General features: G+C 37.6%; 1 protein-coding gene across 4 annotated transcripts in view; it reads right to left on the bottom strand.

Annotated features, from left to right (window-relative positions):
• The window catches only part of ZNF573 (zinc finger protein 573), a 31,007-nt gene that overhangs the window by 7,148 nt on the left and 2,026 nt on the right, over nucleotides 1–21,833 (bottom strand). For 2 of the 4 annotated variants that reach the window (XM_047709423.1, XM_047709424.1), the window contains exons 3-5: nucleotides 13,803–13,886; nucleotides 12,384–12,516; nucleotides 11,226–11,324 (exon numbers count right to left, since the gene is read on the bottom strand). In XM_047709423.1, the coding sequence (XP_047565379.1) occupies nucleotides 11,226–11,324; nucleotides 12,384–12,516; nucleotides 13,803–13,859 (289 nt within the window). In that variant the 5' untranslated portion in view covers nucleotides 13,860–13,886. Of the gene's footprint in view, nucleotides 1–11,225; nucleotides 11,325–12,383; nucleotides 12,517–13,802; nucleotides 13,900–16,816; nucleotides 16,916–21,833 lie in introns of all 4 variants that reach the window. The other 2 variants (XM_047709425.1, XM_047709426.1) reach the window with 2 other exon arrangements.

Genomic DNA, 21,833 nt, shown 5'->3' with positions numbered 1-21,833 from the left:
GAATCTGAAAATCATATCAGGAAAGAAATCCTCAAAAAACAACAAGAATGGGGATATTAATGGACACAGGAATCAAACTAAAAGAGCTATCAGTGCCCAAAGCAAAAGAAAGAATGCAACATATAATTAGAACTCCAAGTGTAAAATAAATATGAATGAGTCCACAGTAAAATAAAAGGGAAGAGACAAATCTTTTATACAGAATTCCAGATAAAAATATATATATTTTGGGGGTGCCTGTGTGGCTCAGTGGGTTAAGCCTCTGCTTTGGTTCAGGTCATGATCTCAGAGTCCTGGGATCGAGCCCTGCATCAGGTTCTCTGCTCAGCAGGGAGCCTGCTTCCTCCTCTCTCTGCCTGTCTCTTTGCCTACTTGTGATCTCTCTCTGTCAAATAAATTATATAGATATATATACATATATATATGTGTGTGTGTATATATATATATATACATATATATGTATATATATATATATTCTACCCTACATAAGCTTAATTTCCAATCCTGCACCCCTCTTCATATGGTGAGCTACACTTAGTGGGCTGCTCTAAAGAGTAAAGTATGGAAAAGGAAAAAGTGGAGAAAAGTCAACATCACCAGTGACGTCACACGGATGTCATGTATCCCTCATGATGTGATGAAAAGGACATTTCACTTCTGTTGCAGTCTTTCTAAAAAACCCCTATCTCCAGTCTAATCATGAGAAAAACAACAGACCCAGATTGGGAGGTATTCTGAAAGAAACCTGACAGTGTCTGTTAAGACAGTCAAATTCTGGAAAGACAAAGAAAACTTGAAAAACTGTCACAAACCAGGAGAGACTGGGAGACATGACAAATTAATACAATGTGTTACCTTGAATCGAAGGCTCCTGGAACAGAAAAACGACATTAACAGAAAAACTGGCGAAATATACAAATGGAGCCTAGAGTTTGGTTAATACCAATGTCATTTTCTTAGTTTTGACAAATGCATCTTAATGATATAAGATGTTAACAGTGGCAGAAATCAGGAGAAGTACACACAGGAAATCTCTCTACTATCTTAGTAATTTTCCATAAATCTAGAATCAACCTAAAATAAAGTTTACCAAAAAAATTACACACCATCTCTGGGCAAAATGTTTAACCTAATGCTAATGATAAGAGGAAAACTTCAAACCCAGAACGCAGACAGACATTCCGTAAGAAAACTAAACTGGACACTACAAAGTAATCAAACTTAAAGTGAAAAAACAAAGGTAGGATAACAGTAAGATAAGAAGCCCAACACCCAAATGTAGTATAGCGTATAAATTTGGAATGGATTATGGAAATAAATTTTACGAATTGTATTTTTGGGAAAAAGCTAAAAAATTTAAATATGGACTCTATATTAGATGGCAAGGCTGAATTGCTATGATACTCATAGTGTGACTATATAGAAGAAAGACTTTATTCTTAGGAGAGGCACAAAGAACTGTTTGAGAGGTGAAATGTAATGATTAACTGCTACTTACCATCAAATAAGCCAAGAAGAAAGTCGCATATATAGAGAGAAAAAGGCGAAATGTTAATAACCAAAGTTAAACCTATGTGAAGGGTAATTAGCTACATATATATTTTTAATATTTGCACTTGGCTTGATAATTTTTAAAAACAAAAAGCTGGGAGAAAAAGAAAATAGTTTATCTAAGGTAGTATTTTCTAAATTTCCATATAGAAATTATTTTGAACCAAATTAAAACATCTGCATCCATTTACATATAATGTAGTTAAAGTAGAAAAGATTATGTAACAGATTTAAATACATATGAGAAAGAAAACTTGAACATTGATGATCTAAACATTTATTGTAAGAAGCTAGAAAAAGAACGAAATGAAAATAAATTAGAAAGATAAAAGTACCTTTACAAAATAGTGCCCACAAATAACACAGAAGATCCATAATACAACATTTTATTTTAAAGCAATGTTACTAATGTGATTCTCTCAAAACTAATAAAGGAAAAGGAGATGGGAACAATATCCGATGCAGCAATGCCAGCTAACAGGGATACCGCTTATGGGCCATCCACACCTCACAAATGCAGTAAAATGACATCATGAAACAACCTTTTTATGTTAATTACCTGGATGAAACACATAAATGTCTTTGTAGAGGAAACAGCCTCTACAAAATCAATAGACAGAAAACTTCAATAATTCTAGCATTACATAATCTAAGTTTTACTTTTTGAAAAAAAAAAAAAAAAAACCAACTTTGTTTTTAAAGTAATCTCTACCCGCAATGTGGGGCTCAAATCCATGACCCTGAGATCAAGAGTCACATGCTCTACTCACTGAGCCAGCAAGGAACCCCAATCCAAGTAAATTTTAAAAATCATCTTCAGGAGCACCTGTATGGCTTAGTCGGTTAAACATCTGACTTCAGCTCAGCTCATGATCTTGGGGTCCTGGGATTGAGCCCCACATTGGGCTCCCCACTCAATGGGGAGTCTGCTTGTCCCTCTACCCTTGCCCCTGCTTGTGCTCTCTCTCTCTCAAATAAATCAATAAAATCTTTTTTTTAAAAAAGTGTCTGACTCTTGATTTCGGCTCAGGTCATGATCTCAGGGTTGTGAGATTGAACTCTGTATAGGGCCCCTACCCTTCTCTGTCAAAAAACAAACAAACAAACAAACAAACAAAAACACCAACTACAATAGTAGCTGAAGGACTACATGGTTTTTCTGGCATATTTCTTCAAACATTCCAAAAGAGGGTAGAAAGCACACATTCCCCTCAACACATTCATAAAGTGAATTTAATTGTTCTATCCAACCTTAAAAAGGATAATAAAAAAAGGAAGATTACAGGCTAATTTCATCATGAAATCTGAAGAAAAAAATGTTTTAAAGATTTTTTTTTTAAGATTTTATTTATTTATTTGACAGTGAGAGAGAGCACAAGCAGGGGTAGTGGCAGGCAGAGGGAGAGGAAGAAGCAGACTCCCCGCTGAGCAGGGAGCCCGACATGGGGCTCGATCCCAGAGTCTTGGGCTGAGCTGACCTGAGCTGAAGGCAGATACTTAATCAGCTGAACTACCCAGGCACTCCAAAACCTAAGAAAAGTATTAAAAATTCCAACCTAACAATATTGAAAAGGGATAATGGATCAACACACCATAACCGGAACTAGACTCCAGAATTCAATCAATAAACAGAATTCAACCCAGTAACAGGAAAATGGAGAAAAAAATCATATGATTATGTCAATAAATGCAGAAAGAATAATTCCTGAGAAAATTTTAGCAATTATGTAAAATAGAACTGCCTCTCTGTGAAAAATATTTATATAAACTTTTAAAAACACACTTTTTTTTTTTTTTTTAAGGCAGAGGCTTTAACCCACTGAGCCACCCAGGTGCCCCTAAAAACACACTTTAAAAAAAAAAGATTTTATTTATTTGAGAGACAGCGAGAGCAAGCAGGAAGAGGGAGAGGGATCAGCAGACTCTGCACTGAGCACTGAGCCCGACGGGGGGCTGGATCTCAGGACCTCAAGACCATGAGCTGAAATCCAGAGTCTGACACTCAACAGGCTGCACCACCCAGGTGCCCCCAAAACACCCTTGGGGAACACGGCTGGCTTAGTTGAAAGATCATGCAACTCTTTTTTTCTTTCCTTTTTTTTAGATTTTATTTGTTAATTTGACAGAGAGAGAGATCACAAGTAGACAGAGGAGCAGGCAGAGAGAGGGAGAAGTAGGCTCCCCGCTGAGCAGCAAGCCCAATGTGGGGCTGGATCCCAGGACCCTGAGACCACGACCTGAGCCGAAGGCAGAGGCTTAACCCACTGAGCCACCCAGGTGCCCCAGATCATACAACTCTTAATTCTGGTTCATGAGTTCGAGCCCCACACTGGGCATAGAGATTATATACATACATACATACTACATAAATAAACTTTTTAAAAATTTAAAAACATACTCTTTTTTTTTAAACTTTTTTTTAAAGATTTTATTTATTTATTTGAGAGAGAGACAGTGAGAGAAAGCATGAAAGGTGAGAAGATCAGAGGGATAAGCAGACACCCTGTGGAGCTGGGAGCCCGATGCGGGACTCGATCCTGGGACTCCGGGATCATGACCTGAACCGAAGGCAGTTGTCCAACCAACTGAGCCACCCAGGCATCCCTAAAAACATACTCTTATTTAAGTGGAGATATCCTTATTCTTAGGAGACATATGCTCAATGATTCACCGGTACAGTCATGATACCTAAAACATGCATTCCAATACCTCCATAAACATAGTACAGAGAGAAATAAAGTAGATATGGCAAAATCTTATCAGTTGGTGATCTATGTAAATATCCTTTTCATTGTGAGGCTCTTTCAATAGTAATGAATTTTACTTTTTTTTTTTTTAAAGTAGGCTCCATGCCCAACATGGGCTTGAACTCATGACCCTGAAATCAAGAGTTTCGTGCTCTACCAACAGAGTCAGCCAGGCGCTCCTAATTTTACTTTTTTTTTTTTTAAGATTTAATTTATTTATTTGACAGTGAGAGAGATCACAAATAGGCAGAGATGCAGGCAGAGAGGGAGGGGGAAGCAGGCTCCCTGCTGAGCAGAGAGCCCAATGCAGGGGCTGATCCAAGGACGCTGAGATCATGACCTGAGCTGAAGGCAGAGGCTTAAACCATTGAGCCACCCAGGCACACCCTAATTTTAGAGCGAAGAACCAACTGCCTTTACTGGGTGAGTGTCCTGGGGTTTTAATTTTAGTCTTTTTCTTACAGATATAAGGAACTTTTGGTATCTTGCCTTTAAGATAGGCTAGGATGTGCATTTTGCCTAGATTTACTACTTTTTCACTCCTTTGTCCTTTTGGGAGGAAATATTAGGAGACAAGTCACAGAAGGTCATAATTGCTTTTACCCGTAGAGCTAGTAATGCTCCATAAGCTATTCTAGGTCATTGAGAACAAAGGAAAACTTTCCAATTCTCTTGTAATTTTTATGAAAAAAAAATTAAAATCTAAACCTGATAAGAGACATTAAAAGAAAATATGGGCCAAAATAACTTAGGAATATCAAGAGAAAACATATAAAATATTAGCAGAGAAGAATCCAAGCAAACAGGAGCTCAGGGATACTTCCACAACACAAAACACACACACACACACACACACACACACACACACACACACACATCCTTAGTTCTAAAGCTGGTTTATCCAGACATCTCTGCCAAGATCAAGAACAAATCAAGGAACCCGACTGTCCCTGCAACTATTCAAGACTGTAGTAAAGATATCAGCCATTCAATTAGACAAGATAAATCAGAAGTAAAAAGGAGGTAAAGAAGAAATAAAATTATCAAAAAAAAGGAAATAAAATTATCACTATATCACAGATGACATAGTAGTATACCAGGATATAAAGTCAACTTACTAAAATCAAGGGTACTAATCTAAAACCAAAATTAAGAAAGAAATGCCATCTACAATTATGTTAAAAAGAATAAAATACATAGGAATAAACTGAACAAAAGAAGCCTGAGATCTATACACTGACAACTTCAAAATATTGTGGAAAGAAATTAAATACCTAAATCATAGGCGAGACCTCTCAGGTTCATGAAAGGCAATGCTGTTAAGATTATAATGTTTCACAGACTGATCAACAGATGCAATGAGATCCATATCAAAATGGCAACTGCTTTTGTTGCTGAAAATGACAAGCTGATCATTATGGAAATATAGGAGACTCCAAAAGGTCTAAATGATCTTGAAAAAAAAAAAAGAAAGAAAAGAACAAAGTAACAGTACCCACACTTCCTGATTTCAAAACTTACTACTATGCTACAATAAATCAAGACAGTGTGGTGCTGGCATAAAGACAGATATATAGATCAATGGAATAGAATTCAGATAATAAAATCTCCATTTATGATCAATTCATTACTGAAAAGGGAGCCAACAAAATTCAGTGAAGTCTTTTTAGCAACAATGAAGGAATAAGTGGATATTCATGTACAAAAGAATGAAGTTGGAACTTGACACCCTACAGCACATATGAAAATTAACTCAAAATGGATCAAAGGCCTAAATGTCAGAGCTAAAACTGGGAACTTCTTAGAAAAACACATAGCAGTAAATTTTAGAGACCTTGGATTATACAATGATTTCTTAAGTTTGATACCAAAATCAAAGCAAAAATAATAATGGAATAGAATATTATTCAGCCAGAATAAAAGAATGAAGTTGATATTACATTGATGAATCTCAAAAGCATTATGAAAGAAGCCATTCACACAAGTCTTCATGTGTATGATTCCATGTATATAAAATACCCCTGATAGTCAAATCTACAGACAGAAAGCAGACTATGAGAGTAGGGTGTACAGAGTGACTGCTAATGGGTATCAGATTTCTTTTTGGGGTGATGGAATTACATACTGGTGATGGTTGCACAAAATTGTGATTATATTAAAACCCTGACTTGTCCGCTTTATTTTCTTAAAGATTTATTTATTTATTTATTTATTTATTTATTTGAGAGGGAGAGAGAAAGAAAGAGAGAGTGCCCATGAGCAGGGGGAGGGGCAGAGGGAAAGAATCTCAAGCAGACTCCCTGCTGTGTGGAGCCCCATGCCGGGCTTGATTTCATTATGCTGAGATCATGACTTGAGCCAGTATCAAGAGTTAGACGGATGCTCAACCGGCTAAGCCACCCAGGTGCCCCAGACTTGTTCAATTTTATAGAATGATTTTATGTTATATAAGTTATATACCAATAAGCCTGTTGAAAAAATTAAGAGTCTTCCTATTGTAAAACCATAACTAGGTAAAGGACAAAACAGTAGATAAAATGTGATTTATGACAGTAAAGAACAAGATTAAATATTTGGGAAAAAAAATTAGTAAGAAATATGTAAAACCCATTTCAGAAAAATTTTAAACACTCCTGAAAGGCATACAAGTAGCCTCAAACACAGGGAGAAACAACCCCTCTTCTTGGATAGGAAGACTTAACGTTATAAATTAAGAGAATTAACAGCTATAAATTGGGAGACTTAATGTTATAAATTAAGAGACTTAACAGCTATAAATTAAGAACTTAAGAGTTCTTCTTAAATTAATTTGTAAATGTAATGCAATTCAAACAAGATACCAATAAGCTTTCCATGGAGTTAGAAAAATTAATAATCAATAATCAAGTTCACATGGAAAAACAAACATTGAAAAATTAGAAAAGAAAAATACTGAAAATCTAAAAAGGGGGGCAGGACTAGCCATAACATACATTGAAAATGCGCTATAGTGTAACCATAATAAAAGCAAAGTGTTAGTTATGGATGGATATAGAAATAAAACAGTAGAACAGAACAGAAAGCCCAGAAATAGACCCAAGAATATACGGAAATTTATTATATGATGAAGATAGCATTTCAAATGAAGGGAGCGAAGATGGATGTTTAAATTAATGGTGTTGGGACAACTGGGATAGCCATGTGAGAAAAGATTTCATTAGATCCATACCTTTATATACAAGAACAAACTCCAAATGAATTAGGGATTTAAATGTAAAAAATAAAATCTTTCACGTGATAGAAGAAAAGATGTATATTTATCTTTAACCTTGCGATAGCTTCTAACCAAGACACAAAATTCAGAGATAATAAGAATGATGAATTTGACTATATTAAAAAATAAATAAACTGCCATAATCAAAGTAACAACAACAACAAAAAGACAATTGAGAAACTGGGAGAAAATATTTGTAACATACACTTCAGACAAATGGCTAATATTCCTAATATGTAAAAACACCCTTAAAAATTGAGGGAGAGGGGCACCTGGGTGGCTCAGTGGGTTGAAGCCTCTGCTTCGGCTCAGGTCATGATCCCGGGGTCCTGGGATCGAGCCCTGCGTCGGGCTCTCTGCTCGGCGGGGAGCCTTCCTCTCTATCTCTGCCTGCCTCTCTGCCTACTTGTGATCTCTGTCAAATAAATAAATAAAATCTTAAAAATTTAAAAAAAAATTGAGGGACAAATGATAAAAAGCCAAATAGAAAAATGGGGAAAGACACAACCCCAAAAACTCATGAAATAGAAAGGAATGGCTGTTAAACATATGAAAAAATTTTTCACTCACTCATAAAGAAAATGCAAATTGAAACTAGATACCACTTCTCACCTATTAGGTTTGTAAAAAATTGAAAGTATAATAATACATTTAGTTGTTGAGTTTTTTTTTTTTTTTTAAAGATTTTATTTTTTTAATTTATTTGTCAGAGAGAGAGAGAGGGAGAGAGAGCAAGCACAGGCAGACAGAATGGCAGGCAGAGGCAGAGGGAGAAGCAGGCTCCCTGATGAGCAAGGAGCCCGATGTGGGACTCGATCCCAGGACGCTGGGATCATGACCTGAGCCGAAGGCAGCTGCTTAACCAACTGAGCCACCCAGGCGTCCCAGTTGTTGAGTTTTTATTGAAGAGTTATTTCTTTTTTTAAAATATTTTATTTATATGACAGAAAGAGAGAGAGCGCATACAGAAGAGGGAGAGGGAAGCTGACTCCCCGCTGAGCAAGGAGTCTAATGCAGACTTGACCACAGGACATTGGGGTCATGACCTGAGCTGAAGACAGAGGCTTAACTGACTCAGCCACCCCCCTATTTTTAAAGATTTTATTTATTTATTTGCCAGAGAGAGAGAGAGAAACCACAAGCAGAGGGGAGTGGCAAAGGGAAAGGGAGAGCAGGGAGTCTGACACAGGGCTCGATCCCAGGACCCTGAACCAAAGACAGACGCTTAACAAACCGAGCCGCCCAGATGTCCCCCAAGCCTCAAAATTCTTACCTAATTTCCATGAATTTTCCACTGTTGTATCTTGATCTTCACCCAATCCTAATCACATTGAAAGACAGGCCTTAAACCAAACTTTCAATTGTCAATAACATCCTGGCATTTCGCCCTTTGAGACACTACCAAAGCTAGCTAGCTAGCTATTTATTTATCTACTTATTTATTTACTTGACAGAGATCACAAGTAGGCAGAGAGGCAGGCGGGGGAGGGAGGGGAGCAGGCTCCCCGCCAAGCAGAGAACCCAATGCAGGGCTTGATCCCAGGACCCCGAGACCATGATCTGAGCCGAAGACAGAGGCTTTAACCCACTGAGCCACCAAGGCACCCCTATTTATTTTTTTTAAAAGATTTTATTTATTTATTTGACAGAGAGATCACAAGTAGGCAGATAGGCAGGCAGAGAGAGAGAGGGGGAAGCAGGCTGCCCGCTGAGCAGAGAGCCCGACATGCGGCTCGATTCCAGGACCCTGAGATCATGACCTGAGCCGAAGGCAGAGGCTTAACCCACTGAGCCACCCAGCGCCCCTCTACCAAAGCTATTTAGAGGCACTGTTGTCCTTTACCACAGTAAGCAATAAGCTCGGTTCTGTTTGGTATGTGGAAAGCCAGCAATCAATACTGCCAACACATTAGGTATAGAAGACTGTTGAAGAAGTTGTCTTGCCAAAATACATATTTTAAATATATCTCATATATTTAAATTCTATATATTTAAATATATTTTTAAGTATATATTTAAAATTTTTATATATTTAAATATTCTATAATATATATAATTATATATAGACAATCTAAATCTCATTACACTTTTAAGATTGTATTTGTTTATTTGATAGAGACACAGCAAGAGGGGGAACACAAACAGGGGGAGCAGGAGATGGAGAAGCAGGCTTCCCACTGAACAGGGTGCCTGATGCGGGGCTGGATGCGGGGCTCGATGTCAGGCTCCATCCCAGGACCCTGGGATCGTGACCTCAGCCAAAGGTAAACGCTTACGACTGAGTCACCCAGGAGCCCCTGTCATTATGCTTCTTGATCCCACTACTTATTTAGAGGATACAAAGAGGTCAGAGAACATGTTTAAGTAAATCTCAAAATGGCATCAGCAAAACAGAATGGAAGATGCTCCTTCAGCAAGTAAATGGTTAGGAACAAAAGGTATGGAGAGAAAACTTAGAGATTAAAGATTTTAAAAGCATATAGAGAAATTGGAGGGAGAAAAGAGGGAAGGAACTGATCACCATTAAAATCAGAAGAGTGGTTACACTCAGCAGGGGTTGAAGATTGTGACTGGGTGTGGACAGGTGAAGGGCTTCAGTGTGGACTAGGAAAGCTTTCCTCGTTTGGAAAGACTGGCTGAAAGATATAAAAGAATCTTTTGTACTATTATTACAATCTTTCTGTGACTTGAAATTATTTCAAAATAAGTCAAGAGAAAAAAAAGTTTTATTTTCTGATTTGGGTGTTTACCATATTTAACTCATTGAGTTAGACATTTGTTTAATGTGGTTCTCCATATTTGACTAACATTTAAAAAATGGTTTAAAATTAAAAATTTAAAAACAGATTACATGTTGATTCTAATACTTATTATTCCTAACAATTCAAATCTAATAAAACCTTGTAGAAGCAGACTTCTCCTAACAGTGTGGTCTCGTTACTTAATCCTCTCCCTTTAGGCCTTCTAATTTGGTCTACAATGCTGCTCCTCAAACCCTCCAAGCTCTCTCTGGCCCTCTTTCCACTAGTCTCCTCATCCCTTTCCCCCTCTTCCCCAGCCATCTTCTGAGTCTTCCAAGCAATTCATTTAGGATGTAACATTCTTCCCAAACAAACACATGCCCTTATTTCAGGTCTCCTCTCAAATGTTACCTGCTCAGAAAAGTCATCTGCAACCACCTTATTTAAAATGGCCCAATTTCTGCTTATTTTCCATCATTCTTTTCCCAATATTATTTATCTATTTAGCTGTTTACTGTTATCCTCACCCTAATACAATGTAAATTCCACAAGAGCAGGGACCTTATAAGTCTTGTTCACTATCACTGCATTGATATGTGCGTGTGTGCGTGTGTGTATGTTGTGCAAAAGGGGAGATAGAGAGCAGTAGAATCCCATGTATAGATAAAATATTGCACAAATGAAAAATGAGATTCCCTCTCAGTGAAAATGAGTTTAAAATATAAGAGAAGTAAGATGAATGGCAAATGGCATGAAGTTGAAGTTTCCTCAGTAGCTCATGTTGAGACCTTGATTTCCTCTCCAGGTCACAAGCCCATGGTCTACAAGTCTTGGAGGACTTTACAAATACCACAGGGATATACTCCTCCCTCTTAACCACACAGGCTGCTACCAGCCCTGATGGTTTTCCTTTGCCTTCCTTCCCCTCCTTACCTGTGTACTGTCTTTGTGTTTCTTCCCTCAAAATTATCCAGGGCTCTTTTCCTTGCTCCAATAAGTCAACCACATCAGGCTTAGAAACAGAATGTCCTGCTTACAAGAAAAAAAAAGCCACATGGTACAGAAATGAAAGCAGAACTCACAAAATCTTTAGCTTTACTTAAATTTATAATGAAATCAAGGTTGTTAGTGCTACAGACTTCAGATAATAGAAGGATGAGATGATTTAAGAAACCAGGTTGGTATGATAAATTTTTATTTTAATTTAAACTCATATAGATTCTTCTTAAGAGAAAATTGAACAAAGTGATTGAAAAGGTTAACAATGTTTGAGGACACTCATTGGAGCTAAGGGCCTATGCACCAATTCTTTCTTCTCTAATATCTACCAATCTTGTGACTTTGAGGAAGTCATTTCAACACACTCCTCCCCAATGTTGGCAAGTAAAATGGGTGTGATACTACTATTATTGCATGGTTGTCTGATGATTAAATTTGTATGCATGTATACATATTCCTCTCCTCCCGCTCCTCAGTACAAGTGTCATAATTGGGAAATAATGCCAATTATAATAATATTATTTCCTTAAGAGAAAAACGAGAAGCATCCTGATTCACTTACAAAATATTCATTCAATTACAGATGTCATGCTCGTGAATTGTAACTTTCAGCCATAAATCATACAAAATTGGTTGCAGGAAATGAAATGTGTACTCTTCAGGTTTAAATGAATACTGTTTATCCAGTCCACCACTACAGAAGCTACAGAGCTCTTCTCATAGCTATAGTCAATCACAAGTCTATGTCTAATTATTGCCCTGTAAGTGGATCAGAGGATGACACAGCAAATCAGCCTGAACACAATGGTAAGCTTCCTGGACAAAAGCTATATATGGAATAAATATAAGGAATTTTTGTCCAGCCCCATAGGAAGTAAGGAAGGGCCAGAGGGAGATGTGAGTATCACTAAAAGAGGAAATGACCAGGGTTGGTGGCAGAGGCCCTGACAAACAGACAGACCTCAAACCTTCCTCTGGGAACAAGAAAAAGAAATTCAGCTTACATCTTCAAAGACAGCTTTGAAATCCCCTGTGTTGAAAGTCAACATACCACAGAGCACATTCTAAATTTCTCGTGGCAAACAAACTTACCCAATGAGACCAAGTTTCTATAGTTCTCCAACATCACATCCCTGTACAAGTCCCTCTGAATAGGGTCCAGGCACTCCCACTCCTGCCGAGAGAAGTCTATGGCCACATCCCTGAATGTCACTAATTCCTGAAACTGCAAACCCATGTAGTATGAAATTGAAAACACATTTCCGAGATGGTAAAGACAGGAGATTACAGGAGTGAATTAAAGAAAGGGAGTGATATAGTACAAGTGGGCTAGAAAATCAAAGCCCAATGTCCACATATTCCTGAAGAATCCTATTACTACAGACAAACCTTTATAGGTTGTGGACTATCACAAAAACTCAGACTTACTGGGGAATGGATGAAATTAAAGGTTTTTTTCCCATTCAATAAAGTATAATGCACAATCTTGTAGTCAGCCAGTTGCATGATGTTATACATTTTCAAAAACTGTGAGGTTCTAAATTATTTTCCCTTCGGAGTTAAACAAAGATGGGATTTCCCTCCCATACTGAATATAAAAATTTCTGTATTAAGTAAAAGCTTTTGAAAAAAAGTCTGACAGTTCTACAAGCACTGAGTTCATCCTTTGTCAGGACTTATCATAAGCATTTTTCTTTGTTTTTGACAGATAAATTTTGGATGTGTCACAATCCATTTTATTATAGATATCTCAGACTTAATCCATTCCTGACATGGATATACTTCGGTTGGACAAAATTTCAAAGGTTTTCATCTATTCTGGAAATCAACACATTTGCACTCCTTAGGATAATATTCTCATTCATAGTCATCTTTCATCAGTTACTCAACATTTTTCTAACTGTATACTGATGAAGATGAGCCATAATCAAAGAGATGTCACCCAAATTCAACAGCTCACATTCAACCACAAAATAGATATATTTGTCTCTCAATAATTCCTTAGCAAGATGCATGACACAAATGTTTCCAGTCATTCTACAATGCTCAAGAACATGAGATACCATCACATACTAAGACTAAGACCAACTGATACCAATATCCATATCTCAACTGCCTAGAAAATTCAGGTCTGTGGAAAATTTGAAAGTCTACCTGTGGTAATTAAATGGGACCAACACCTCTAATTCATCAAACCAGAGACCTATAAAGGAAATTCAAATATTTCCTTCATGGGACTTCACTCCTTTACTGGTCCGTCACAGCCTTTGATTGAAGAATAAGCATAGAAGTGGATTGAATAAATTGGATAATAAATATAAAAACTGGACAACAAACATTCATTGGGAGGAAATTGAGCTATTTGCTATCTTTTTTTTTTAATTTTAGGACAAACTGTAGAGCAGATAACTGAATGAGGCCCTTTTAAGTAGGAAGCTTTGGCTTAACTAATCAAAAACCCACATAGACTAAAATCATAATATTGCAAGAAGACAGAAATAACCAACTTACACAGGTCATGGTTTTAGAAATGTCAGACCTGATCAGTGCTCCTTGGTGTTCCTCCATTGAAAAATATTCAAATTCCAGAAAATCTGAGAGAAAAAAGCTGAGAAGAAAAAAAAGTTTTAGTGTTCCCAATATGACTTAATTCAATAAAATATTTTTGTTCCCCCATTCTTGTAAAATTAGCCCCCACTACTACACAAACAATTTAAGGAAAAATAGAAGATGATCTAAGGTCTCTCCCAGGTCCCAGGATACCAGACTACACAAAGGTGGTTGTAAAGTCATTTCTGGCATTGAAGCCAGACCCGAATACAGGAGCAGGAGACTGAATGGACAAGATCCCACGTTGGGAAAGCTTATTTAGTCCTGAGGTTGAGCTGCTCAGTCTTTCCATGGGTGGATTCACCTGCCTTCACTCCCACCTTCCAAGGCTGATAGAGGCCTCATCATCCAAACCAGAGGTGCTTTTATGGCCTCAGGGTCCACTGAAGTTGGTCAATATATGGGAAATGAACACAAAGAAGGAACTGCTTAGGCCTACATTCTGTGTTTTGAGTCCAGTCAAGCTGACTACATAAATACTAAATATTCAGGCAACAGAATATAAAGCAGCCATTAAATGCTAAATAGGAAAACATATTTAAGGACATGGAAAATATTACAGATATATTACTGATAGAAAAATAAGATAAAAAATAGGAGTACAACATGATCAGATCATTAAAAAAAGAGAGAGATTAAGGGATAGGGAATAGGATTTCCATTGGAAGGGTTGGTAATTTATCCATTTTATTACATTATACAATCCTGTTACTATCACTTTGTTTTATAGGTGTAATCTTGGTTTTCTTTTTGTTTTAAATATACTTCATAATTATTTTAACAGTGGCCATACATTAACTTAAAAAGCTATACATATATTTATGTATGTGTTAGTAGCTATTATCCAAGAAGTAGAGACTTCACTTAATTTAATTTTTAAAAAAGATTTTATTTATTTATTAGACAGAGAGAGAGAGAGAGCACAAGTAGAGTGGTAGACAGAGGGAGAGGGACAAGCAGGCTCTCCGCTGAGCAGAGAGCCCAATGTAGAACTCAATCCCAGGACCCTGGGATCATAACCTGAGCCAAAAGCAGATGCTTAACCAACTGAGGCACCCAGGTGCCTCAAAACTTCATTTAATTTTATTTATTTATTTTTTAAAAAATTTTTATTTATTTATTTGACAGAGAGATAGATCTCAGATCTCTGCTGAGCAGAGAGCCTGATGCTGGGCTCGATCCCAGGACCCTGAGATCATGACCTGAGCTGAAGGCAGAGGCTTAACCCACTGAGCCACCCAGGTGCCCCAAAACTTCATTTAATTTTAAAACACTCTCTTCTTGAGCTTGGAGAAAAGCTCTGAGTACTCTAAAATCTTCTTGACCTCAGGGAGGTTTTTTTCTTGACATTTAGCCATGATGTCTTCCAGAAAACTGCCCAATCAACTTACCATATTAGTCTCACTTTGCATCTAAACATCAGTTGAGAAAAAAGAATCAGAAGGCAAAAGCTTACATAATAAATCCCACTTATCTCCAGAGAGATTCCATGGGTTCAGTATAACTTGTTCATACTTTATAGTAATGGCCAGAATCCAACCAATGTCACTTTCCTATGAATTCCCAAAGTAGGTCACCGGACTCTCTTTAGTGGTCTTCACTATACACTGATTTATACTTAACTCCTATTCGTAGTTTATATCCTGCTGGATTATTGGCATTTAAAAGTAACAGCTAAAGGGGCACCCAGGTGGCTAAGTAGGTTAAGTGTCTGACTCTAAATTTCAGGTCAGGCCATGATCTCCAGATCATGAGACTGAACTCTGTCACAGGCTGAGTGTGAAGCCTGCTTAAGATTCTCTCTCTATGTGTCCCCCCACTCTCGCCCCCACTCAGTACATTCACTCTCTTTAAAAAAAAAGGGGGGGGGAGCACCTGGGTAGCTCAGTCAGTTAAGCAGTTGCCTTCGGCTCGGGTTGTGATCCCGGGGTCCTGGGATCGAGTTCCATATCGGGCTCCCTGCTCAGCAGAGAGCCTGCTTCTCTCTCTCCCTCTGCCCTCTGCCTGCCGCTCTGCCTACTTGTGTTCTCTGTCTCTGTCAAATAAATAAATAAAATCTTTAAAAAAAAAAAGAAAGGAAGGAAGGGCTAAATACATTTGGTCATTTAATCAATTCAAATGCTAATATCACAGGGTCAGAAGACAACATTGTAGGTCCTTAAAATGTCTGATTTCTTATATAAAAGTCCACTATTAAAAATTTACCTTAAGGAAATAAAAATAGAGGTACCCAAGTTATATGCAGAAGAATTTTTTTCAGAGAATTTTTTATAACTGAAAACATGTAACAGTAGGCAACATGTTAAAAAAAAAATTATGTTGGGGGTACCTGGGTGGTTTAGTCTGTTAAAAAACAGACTCTTGATTTCCACTCAGGTCATGATCTCATATTTGCAAGTTCTAAATCACATGTCTATTCAATTTTAAAGGCCTCACAAAGCATTAATCTCAACCTACACTAAGAAAGAGACCATTTATTACCAGGCTTTGTCACCTGTACCTAGAAAACTCCCACCTATGAGAATGTCAGAATCTTTCCATGTTTGGCCAAATGGGATCCTCATCTCTAATCCATCAGCTACAATCCTGACATGGGAAGCTCAAATCATTTCTTTATAGGACTTTATTTTTTTCATTCTTCCATCCCTGCTCTTAAAATATGTTAGGCTCATAAGAAATAATGAATATTCTAGCCAGTATATACATAAACCAAATAAAGGTTGGAAAAGATTGGTCACAGAAGGAGAACACGAGGTTATCTGCAACAATTGTTCACTGGTATAGAAAACCAATAATTGATTGGGGTGTTTTCTGGTAGGAAGTTTCCAGATAATTAATGAAAACATTTATATCACAGGAATGAAATGAAATGTAATGAAAACATTTATTTCAATAAGAAGGGAACACCATCTTACATTATGTCATAGTTTGACAGCTGCAAAAACTGATGAAAAAACTGATGAAAAAAGTCCTCCTTGGCGTTTCTCTACTGGAGAAAAATAGAGAATCCAAAACTGGGAAGGAAAAAGAGACCCGTGAGAGCAAGCACGCTTTAGTATTACTATATAAGAAATTAAATGTTTTGCTTCTACATTCCATTTTACTTTATACCTCCGACCATACAAACCCACCTAATTGCAAAAGATTAGAAGGATTTTAGATAAATTGAAACTCTTCCCCTAATCCCCAGGAAATGCAGATACTTCAGCAGACAGTTTTCTGGCCAGTCCTCCCTTTCGGGGAAGCTGCTCACACCTGAGACTGGGCTGCTCCTCCTCCCTTCATCCACAGCTTTCAGGATTGATGTAAGTTAGAGAAAGGCAAGTAACAATTTATATGCAGAATTTAATCCTCCAACCCCTAAAAAAAAAAAAAAAAAAAAAAAAAAAAAAGCTGGAGCACCTGGGTGGCTCAGTTGGTTAAGTGGCTGCCTTTGGCTCACTCAGGTCATGATCTCAGGGTCCTAGGATCGAGCCCCGTATCAAGATCTCTGCTCAGCAGGGAATTTGCTTCTCCCTCTCCCTTTGTGCTCATGCTCTCTCTCTCTCTGTCACTCTCACTGTCTCTCAAATAAATAAATAAAATCTTAAAAAAAAAAAAAAAAGCCGAACTCCAATACGGAGAAAAGATTGGTAGTTGCCAGAGGTGTTTGGGGTAGGGGGTGGGGTGGGAGAAATGCATTTAGATGGGCAAAAAGTACAAACTTTCAGTTATAAATGAGTCATGGGTATGTAATGTCCAGCATAGTGCTATTATTAGTAATACTATTTTTTTTAAGATTTTATTTATTTGACACAGAGAAAGAGATCACAAGCAGGCAGAGAGGCAGGCAGAGAGAGAGGGGGAAGCAGGCTTGGCGCTGAGCAGAGAGCCTGATGTAGGGCTCAATCCCAGGACCCTGAGATCATGACCTGAGCCTAAGGCAAAGGCTTAACCCTCTGAGCTACCCAGGTGCCCCCAGTTCATTCTTTTAAACAGTATTTACTTGGCCTTGGAGAAGTACATTAAATTTGGATTGTTTTGCTAAATGGTTCTTATTTTCTTCAGCTACCAGTAATACAACATTCTCTGATTTTTATGTATGCTCATTACTGGATTACTCCTAAAAAGATGGGTAAACTCTCTGAAAATAGTCTTACAATACTGATGCTGATTTCACTGCTATATCCTTTTGCAAGTTTTCTTCAAAGAGCTATTTCCCACCCTGTTAGTCACATCCTCCAGGAAGCTGCTGAATTAGTCTATTAGTTTCGCTTACATCAACATCATAAGAATAAAACCAGTAATGTAGGAGTTACCATGTGATCCAGCAATTCTACCCTTACGTATGTATTTCAGGAGAGAAAATACACATTCACCTCCCCACCACAAAAATCCAAAACAACTTGTATGCAAATGTTTGTATTATAACAGCCCCAAAGTGGAAGAAACCCCAATGTCCATAAACAGATAAAGAAAATGAGGTATATGCATGCAAGGGAATATTATGCAGCCATAAAAATGAGGGTTATTTTGATTCGTTATAACGTGGATGAATCTTGAAGACATTATGCTAAGGGAAATCAGTTAGTCACAAAAGGACAAATAGTGTATAATTCCTCTTATCTGAGATTCTTAGAATAATCAAACTCAGAGAGACAGAAAGTGGGTGTCAGGGATGGGGAGGGGGGAGGAGGGGAATGGGAAGTGTTTAATGGGTATAGTTTCAGTTGGAGAAGATGAAGTTCTGAAGATGAATGGTGGTGACAGTGGCAGAACAATGTGAATATACTTAATGCTACTTAACTATGCACTTAAAAATGGTTAAAATGTTGGGGCACCTGGGTGACTCAGTTGGCTATGCTTCTGATTGTTGATTTCAGCTCAGGTCATGATTGATCTCAGGGTTGTGAGATGAAGCCCCACCGCAGGCTCCGAGGTGGGCGAGGAACCTGCTTAAGATCCTCTCTCCCTCCTCCCCCCTCTAAAAAAAAAAGGTTAAAATGCCAAATTTTGTTATGCATACTTTACCACATAAAAAAAAATGAAGTACTTATACATAATTAATGGTGGTGCTTTGATAGGGGTGCTGGTTATACAACCCTGTGACTACATTAAAAGCTACTAAATTATATACTTTAAAAAGATGTATTTTATTTTATTTTTAAAAGATTTTATTTATTTATTTGACAGAGAGATCACAAGTAGGCAGACAGGCAGGCAGAAAGAGAGGAGGAAGCAGGCTCCCTGCAGGGGCTCGATCCCAGGCCCTGAGATCATGACCTGAGCCAAAGGCAGAGGTTTAACCCGCTAAACCACCCAGGCGCCCCCCTAAAAAGATGTATTTTATAGTAAAGTATTATATTAACAAAGAAGGTAAAAATTTACACATAAATTCCTTGCCATCACAGTGCTTTTTTAGGTCAGCATAATTTGATAGTAAGGTGACAGCTACTGTCAGAATAACATCACTCCCTTCTAAAATCCCACGTCACATTATCTGAATCTCTCTAGTAGCCTCTGATCCATTTATTTCCATTCAGTGTTCACTTTACTTACTAAAAGAAACATAAAAGTAGTAACCATGTCATTTGAGTCTTCTTATCAACCCAAATACTAATATTGTATGGTTAGGCATATCATAAGCACTTATTAAGAGTCTGAGTGTTTGGGGCGCCTGGGTGGCTCAGTGGGTTAAGCCGCTGCCTTCACCTCAGGTCATGATCCCAGGTCCTGGGTTCGAGCCCCACATCGGGCTTTCTGCTCAGCAGGGAGCCTGCTTCCTCCTCTCTCTCTGCCTGCCTCTCTGCCTACTTGGGATTTCTCTCTGTCAAATAAATAAATAAAATCTTAAAAAAAAAAAAAAGAGTTTGAGTGTTTTATCCCAAATTCTACTCCTAGGAATTTATATTAATTAAATAGCCACACAAAAATCTTACAGTAGGTAACAGGTTAATTAATTCAGTTCTACTATATGATGGCATATTTACCATTATTAATTGTGATGATGCTGGTCCAGGCTAATAAATACACATAATGTAGGAATGGCATCCTGCTGAATTTAATCTGTGTTCAGATTTTCTAAATATGGAAATGTTCTTAGAGTCCATGAGATTTGATTACCCTGGTTTTTCATCAGTAAAATCCAGAGTATGAATATTTTGGAGAAAGATAATCTCTATAAAAGCCTAAAAGTATGCTGTAATACTATATTAATATGTTAGTTATTTTACTGATTTCATTTTCTCTAATTTTCTCTAATTTCTCATTTTTCTCTAATTGATTATTGCAAAAGAAACAATTCTAAAATCTCCTTTTTAAAGTTGTGCTTCTCAGTTCCGCTCTTATAACACTTACACACAAAAAAATGAGGACGTTGGTTCAAGACTGTATTTCTTTTTTTCTTTTTTCTTTTTTTTTTTTTTAAGATTTTATTTGTTTACTTGTTTGAGAGAGAGAGAGAGAGCGAGCGAGCACAAACAGAGTGGCAGGCAGAGGCAGAGGGAGAAGCAGGTTCCCCGCCAAGCAAGGAGCCCGATGTGGGGCTCGATCCCAGGATGCTGGGATCATGACCTGAGCCGAAGGCGGCCACTTAACCAACTGAGTCACCCAGGTGTCCCAAGACTGTATTTCTTATTAATAAGATACTAAGAGTATCTAGGAAAGAAGAAGAGGAAATTTACCTTCTCCCAACTGCAGCAGCAAAAAAAAAGACATTTTTTCAAAGAATCTAATCTGATTAGGTATCTCATAAAGTGAGAACATTAATGAGAGGTTCAATACTTTTAATCCATGAAAGAAATGTGAATAAGTAAAATTATTAGTTCTTTTCTCTTATTACAGACCATAGTTGGAAATGTTATTTGGAAAAGACCCAAAAAATCAGTTGTTATTGGAAAGTTTTGTAAAACCAATCTTAAATCTCTTTTTAAAACTCTAACTCTGGGATGCCTGGGTGGCTCAGTTGGTTAAGCGGCTGTCTTTGGCTCAGGTCATGATCCCAGCATCCTGGGATCAAGTCCCACATCGGGCTCCTTGCTCGGCAGGGAACCTGCTTCTCCCTCTGCCTCTGCCTGCCTCTCGGCCTACTTGTGATCTCTCTCTCTCTTTGACAAATAAATAAATAAAATCTTAAAAAAAAAAAAAAACTCTAACTCTGGGGGTGCCTGGCTGGCTCAGTTGGTAGAGCACAGGACTTTTTAACTTTTTTTTAAGAGAAAGAGAGAGAGGAGAGAGAAGAGAGAGCAGAAAATAGGGGGTAGGGGCAGAGGGAGAGAACCCCAAGCAGATTCCACACTCAGCGAGAAGCCCTATGAAGAGCTCGATCCCACAACCCTGAGATCATGACCTGAGCTGAAATCAATAGTCTGATGCTTAACTGAGCCACCCAGGCACCCTAAGTATGAGACTCTTGATCTCAGGGTTGAGTTGGAGCCCTATATTGGGTGTAGAGATTTTTAAAAAGTAAAAAAAAAAAAAAAAATCTTTAAAGAAAAATCTAACTCTGAAAGACTGTCTATTTGATACTTGCTGCCCTGGTAATTAACTTAATGGTTATTTCTATTATCTAAAAGATGTAAATATCTGAAATGTTTTTCAAACCAGAAATTGTTACTTCTCTCTTCCACTCACATGCACATATAATAAAACTCATGGACTCTTTTTTCAAACTCAGATTCTTATTTCTTTATGGTTTGACTCTTAGACTTAATTAATGTGATCATACTCTTCAAAGCAATACACATATGCTAAATGGAAAAAATATTAATAGCTTATCTCTGGGTGGTGGTAAAATAATGGTGGTGAGTATTTTATATTTATCAGAAGTTCCTTAGGGTACTGCATTTTTACAACACGCCTTCATTAATGCCATCACCACAATATAAGGTATTTCAAAATATTTCAAAGACATTTCAACATATAACAAATGTTAAAATAGAGCCTGGCTCAGTC

Source organism: Lutra lutra, chromosome 17 (genome assembly GCF_902655055.1).
Source record: "Lutra lutra chromosome 17, mLutLut1.2, whole genome shotgun sequence".
In the NCBI taxonomy this organism is placed as follows: domain Eukaryota; kingdom Metazoa; phylum Chordata; class Mammalia; order Carnivora; family Mustelidae; genus Lutra; species Lutra lutra.
This window is presented reverse-complemented; position numbering and strand designations above follow the sequence as displayed.